This window comes from Apaloderma vittatum, unplaced genomic scaffold, assembly GCF_000703405.1.
Source record: "Apaloderma vittatum isolate BGI_N311 unplaced genomic scaffold, ASM70340v1 scaffold20290, whole genome shotgun sequence".
NCBI classification, from domain to species: Eukaryota; Metazoa; Chordata; class Aves; order Trogoniformes; family Trogonidae; genus Apaloderma; species Apaloderma vittatum.
The window spans coordinates 27556-33081 of NW_009695263.1; the positions used below are offsets into that span (position 1 = coordinate 27556).

Here is a 5526-nt window from a genome sequence, read left to right on the forward strand (position 1 = left end):
GAGCACCTCTCCTATGAAAAAAGGGTGAGAGAATTGGGATTGTTCAGCCTGGAGAAGAATCCCAAGGAGACGTTATCGTGGCCTTCCAGTACTTCAAGGAGGCTTAGAAGAAAGATGGGGATAATGTTTTCAATAAGGCATGTTGTAAGACAGGTAATGACTTTAAGCTACAAGAGGGTAGATTTAGTTAGACTAGATACAAGGAAGACATTTTTTGCCAAGAGGGTGGTGAAGCACTGGAACAGGTTGTCCGAAGAGGTGGTGGAGGCCCCATCCCTGGAGACATTCAAGGTCATGCCTGATGGGACTCTTTTCATGCTGATCGAGTTAAAGATGTCCCTGCTCACTGCAAGGGGGTTGGACTAGGTGACTTTTCAGGTCCCTTCCAACCCAAAGCTTTCTACAATTCCGTATTTCCAAATGCCCCTGCTCCCAGACTGTGACATCACTGATGACATAAGCACCACCCTGGGCAGGGGGAGGTGCAAGCCCGCACTCCCACACAGTGCTGCTCATCCAGCAGGGCATCCCCAGGTACCTCTGAGACTCCAGGCACTCCCATCCCAGCAGGCTCCTGCACCATGTTCCTCTTCTCCAAAAAACACAAGACACCTGTCAGCACTTACACCGACTCCTACCGCCCACCACACTCTGTCAAAAAGGCCTATCGAGATGAGACTGCACGGCCGGTCTTCAAAGAAAACAAGTTTGTGACACAGGTAAATGTCATGGGAGGATGAAACATTGGCGTTTCTATCCCTACCCAGCTGTTGATGCTTGGTGCTGGGCAAGGGAGTAGCACACGGACTCATGGGGTGCCTCGCCACGTGTGTTTAATGGGAGGGGTCATGCTCCCTGGTTAGGAAAGTGTTTGACACCCCACAGCCTGTGCTCACTGAATTCTTGTTCGTTGAAGTCGCACCCTGCAGTGGCTTCGGGCTCCCAGGGCTGTCGGTCACCAGCGTAAGCTCTCGCACGTCAGCCCTGCCCATCAGAAGCTTCCAGAGTGCGCAAGGGGCAGGATCTGCTGAGGAGGGGGAAGCTGGGGCAGTGGCAGGGCTCCTGTGTGAATGATGACAATGCAGGTACAGATTGGGTGACTGAGAGCTGCTCCAACACAGAGTCCCCAGGCTCTGCTCAGGTCTGACTGGGAGGCCTTCCATGCCAAGGAGAACTTTGGGAAGGCCAGGAGGAGATCTGAGCACTGAAGAGCCCCTCCCAGCTCTGGTCCTGGAGGAGGAGGGATCCCTGAGCCAAGGCCTCACTTTGGGGGTGTCTGTGGGACACACAGCTTTCCCCACATGAGCTAACAAGCATGCAGGCTCCAATGCAAAGCATGCTGTGACCTGGATCATCTCTTGCCTCGTTAGAATGTGCATTATAATGAGGGAGCCAGCAGAGGGCATGGAGAGGGATGTCAACCACTGTGCAGGGACAGAAATGGCTGGTGCAAACAGGGCCCCCATCTGTCCTGCAAGACTCCAGCCGTCCTGGGCTTTGCCACCTGTAGGACATCAGTCTGGTCCTGTAACTCCTTTCCCAATCTCTGCTGGCCCCAGACCTGGCAGCCCCAATGCACCCACCCCACCTCCCACTCTGCAAATTGCTGGATGCCTAAGGGCACCGTGGGTGCAGGGAGACAGGAGCCAGTGAGGTCTCGCCATTCTTTGTCCCCTGGTTTTGGGGAAGCAGGAAGCTTGGGGGAATTGTGGTGCTGCTGTGACCCCCATGCCCACCCACGGCAAAGGGAGGCCTGGTGCTCAGATCTCCAGCTGCATCTCCAGGGTTAGACCCTGCCTGGTAGTCAGCTTCACTGTGTGCACCGACTGCTATGAAGGCAGATGCTGCCACATGTCCTGGGTGTCTCTCTCCACTCCTTGCTCTCTGTAGGGATTAACAGTGCCTCCAGTGCAAAATCAGGCAAGCCAAATCCAGCCCAAGGACCTGATTAAGGCAGAAATGCAGGAGTATTACAGGAACACCATCGACCCCAGTGCCTACTGGCCCCAGAAGTACTGGATGACCAGGTCTGAAGGTAACTGCCCAGGTCCCAGCTGTCCCCCCGTGTCACACAGGGCACATCCCTGTGGGGTTAGGGGGCTAAGGGGGCTGGTGGTGGCTCTGTTCATCCCCCCTTCTGCATCCTGCATCCCCTCCACAGCAGCATGGGGACCCTCCCTCGGCATCTGTGCTTGTGGCTTTGCCGTGGCTGCCTGTCCCCATCCCTATGCTGAGACTGTCCCTGTCTCTGAGGGATGTCTGCAGGTCACCAAGGTTCTCCCAGTAGTCCCTAAGTCCCAAAGTCCCCCAGTAGCGCCCAAATCCTCTGTGGTGGTAGGTGCTGTTGGGGGACACCCTCCTGGCACCCCATAGCGCCCAGGACCAAGGCTGCTGCATGGGCAGAGAAGAGTGACCAGCAAGCTGGAAGGGGTGGATGTTGCCTCCATCACTGATCCTTAACAATGATCCCAGGATTAGCACACCTCTGGCATGTCCCCTGGTCCTGTGGCACTGCCTTTCAGTGAGAAGGAGAACAGTCAGGACTCTACAGCCATCCCCCCATGTCCTCAGCACCATAGGACACTCTTGCCTGTCACTTTTCCATTGCAGAGAAGTACAACCCAGTTTTTGTCAACGAGGACAAGTACATCACCTGGAGAACAGGTCCCTACAATAGCGCAGCCTGGAATAAGTACTCCACTTACCTCCCACTTCCATCCAAGGTAGAGTCCAGCCCCCCCTGAACACCCCTCAAACTGGAGCCATCTCAGGTGCTGCCAGCCCCTCAGGCTCATCAGCAGGAGGGTCGCAATTCTGTAACTGCTGCCATCGCTCCTTGCAGGAGACAAGGATGAACAACTTACTGCAGAGCACACCTGTGCAGTATCCCCCTAAATCCACCTGCCTCAATCAAACTGGTAATTACCCTCACCCTGTCCCTGTGCTCCAGCTGCAGCTGTGCCCGTGCCATGCTGGTGTCCATCCAGGTGATGGGCTGGTGGCTCCTCACCTGTATCCTCGCTATCCCTCCACTTGCAGAGAGCGAGGCGGTCACCAGCATGTTGCACAAGCAGCCCATATACACCATGTCAGGGAGGGGACCCTTTCAGGGCTACTACAGCCCTTCCTCTGGATGCCACTACTGCCTACGAGGGATGGACTACTATGTTGACGGGGCCCACACCATCAGAAAGCATCTTCATTCACCAGAAGAGAGGGCTGTAAGGTTGAGATGGCTTCCCATGGGATTGGATGGGATGGGATGGGATGGGATGGGATGGGATGGGATGGGATGGGATGGGATGGGATGGGTGAGGTTGGATGGGGTGGGGTTGGATGGAGTGGGGTTGGCTTGCCTCGGATTGGGAGGGACATCAAGTCCCTCGTCCTTGGGGCCATCACTCACCCTACCTCGCCTGTCTCCTGCAGGAGTATTCCGTGCTGCAGCTACAACCCCAGAATGATATTCTGTACATCTACCCATGGTGTCCAGCCATCTTACTCGCACAGGAGCCCTAGGTGTGGATGGGTTCAGTGCGGAGAGCACTCCAAGCAGGTTACCCTGAGAGAAAACCCAATTATTTTTTTCCTAGTGCCATCCAGCCACTATGTCTCCTTTCATTAGAGCTTCACACAAAATTTCTCAGAGAATTTTTCTGGAGACAATGGTGCAGACTGCAGACTTTGAGGGGTAGCAGGTCCCATCATGGTGCCCATGCAGGCAGTGATGCAGTGCCTGCGGCTCCACCTCACAAGATAAGTGAACATGACCAGGGAGGTCAGGACACCATTGCGATGCTGAGCTGTGGAGCATATTGTGGCTACCCATGGTTGCTAAATTTACTCACAGGAAAGGTATTTCTATGCTTGGTCTCATCCAGCAGTCCTTGGGACTGAAATTCTGGCACCTCTAAGCATTGGACCTGAAATCTCGTTGGCACCCCTAAGCATGGCTGCATGTAACATAGCATCTCCGAGTTTTGGGGCCAACACCAGTGTTTCTTGTGCTGCTCCTGTGTTTTCTGTTATCACTGTTTGCTCTTCTTATCCAAGAACCTGTTCCCTGGTCACGCTGTTCATTATGCAGTAATCAGTCCTGTCCTTCACCCACTGCAGGTCCAGCAGCACCTTTAATCGGCACACGTTTACTTTCAGGATGTCTCCATTGCAGGGCAGCTTTTTACAGCCCTGGGGAAGAAGGGAGGGGAAAGGGGAAGTTGTTCAACCAGCTTAGTCATCACTTTTCTACTGCATCAACCCATTAGGGGCCAAAATCAGGCGTCAGGTTTTGCAAAAAAAAAAAAAAATATGATTGGCTTTACATTCCTGAGCCTAGAACTAAAAGCAAACAAAAAGAAAAAACAGGGAGCCCTGGGTTCCCTATAGATGACCCTATGCCTGTGCCTTGCTGAGATGATTCTCAAGGTCTTCACTGAGAAACAGGCATATTTTCCTGAACTGGCATGGGCCTGGGAATGAAGCCTTTGAGAAAACAACACTGCAAGAAAGGGCTAGTGTTTGCAGGGTGGGAGACCCACTGGAAGAAGCTTGCTGAGATGGCAGTGCTAGGGAGTTTCAGTGCCTGGGCTTCACTTGCCCTCAGTGCCTAAAGACACATACTAAAACGGATCTGGGCAGCTGTGTGTCCACTGGCAGCCAGAAAGTGGGTTTTCTGCTCTTCTTTCTCACTGGAGTTTCAACTACACATGGCTGGTTTTTTTATTTGCCTTTCTAGATGGGACACAAGCCACTTCATGACAACAAGACCCCAGAGAAGCAGCTACATCATCCACCCTGAGTTTGTCTCAGAGGCTTACTCTGCCCCGTAGCACTAGTGAAGAGCAAAGATGAGCTTTCATTAAAACTAGCTTGGACAACCATTCTCCTCAGACCCTTTCCTACAGGCTGGGGAAGTCCCTGGGGAGGGGGGAGAAACCTCAACAGCTTCTAGCTTGGTGGGCACTTTAACCAGGGGCTGGTACTCTCTCACCACCCAGAAACTGCAGACCAGGAAAGCACACAAGGAAAAGCTCTTAGAGTGTAGCAACAGAGCCAGAAATAGAAGCAGCCGTCGACACCCATGTTTGTCAGCTTCGTGCTGGGCTGCCTGGGACGTGCTTTGCTTCTGCCAAGTGATCCAGGAGCTGCCATGCCTCTGCGATATGCAGCATGGGCACGGGCTAAATAAGGAGGGGGATTTGAAAGCAGTGCATAATTAATGAAGGCGTGACACGCCCTTCTTTGACTGCCATCTGGGAGCCCGGTGTCAGAGGGATCACCACCCGGGGCCTTCCACGAATGCTGTGGATCACAATCCCGCGGGGCTGCGGTAGCCAAGGGAGGGATGCTCCATCACAGAGACATCGGGGGGTCCACGTTCCACTGCCGCCCAGTCCCCACATGGACAGACTTGCTCACACCCCACAACCCTACCCGGGGCTGGGGAAAAAACCGTGGAATAAAAACAAAAAACCAAAACACAAAACTCATCTCGGTCCAAAATCATGCCACCAAAGCTCCACCGCC

At 53.7% G+C, this 5526-nt stretch overlaps 1 protein-coding gene across 1 annotated transcript; it reads left to right on the top strand.

Annotated features, from left to right (window-relative positions):
- The first annotated feature begins 581 nt into the window (after positions 1–581).
- On the top strand, positions 582–4829 carry LOC104274997 (chromosome unknown open reading frame, human C9orf24). The gene is made up of 8 exons (XM_009870820.1): positions 582–719; positions 1891–2035; positions 2611–2723; positions 2843–2918; positions 3040–3221; positions 3430–3485; positions 4117–4158; positions 4736–4829. The coding sequence occupies exons 1-8, from the start codon at positions 582–584 to the stop codon at positions 4827–4829; spliced, it is 846 nt and encodes a 281-aa protein (XP_009869122.1).
- The last annotated feature ends 697 nt before the right edge of the window (positions 4830–5526 follow it).

What these genes read in the sequence shown, in the direction of transcription:
- LOC104274997 (XM_009870820.1), top strand. Translation starts at nt 582, where the DNA reads ATGTTCCTCTTCTCCAAAAAACACAAGACACCTGTCAGCACTTACACC. An exon ending in AAAACAAGTTTGTGACACAG is followed by an intron (nt 720 to 1,890) that starts GTAAATGTCATG and finishes TGCTCTCTGTAG; the next exon opens with GGATTAACAGTGCCTCCAGT. An exon ending in CACACGTTTACTTTCAGGAT is followed by an intron (nt 4,159 to 4,735) that starts GTCTCCATTGCA and finishes TTGCCTTTCTAG; the next exon opens with ATGGGACACAAGCCACTTCA.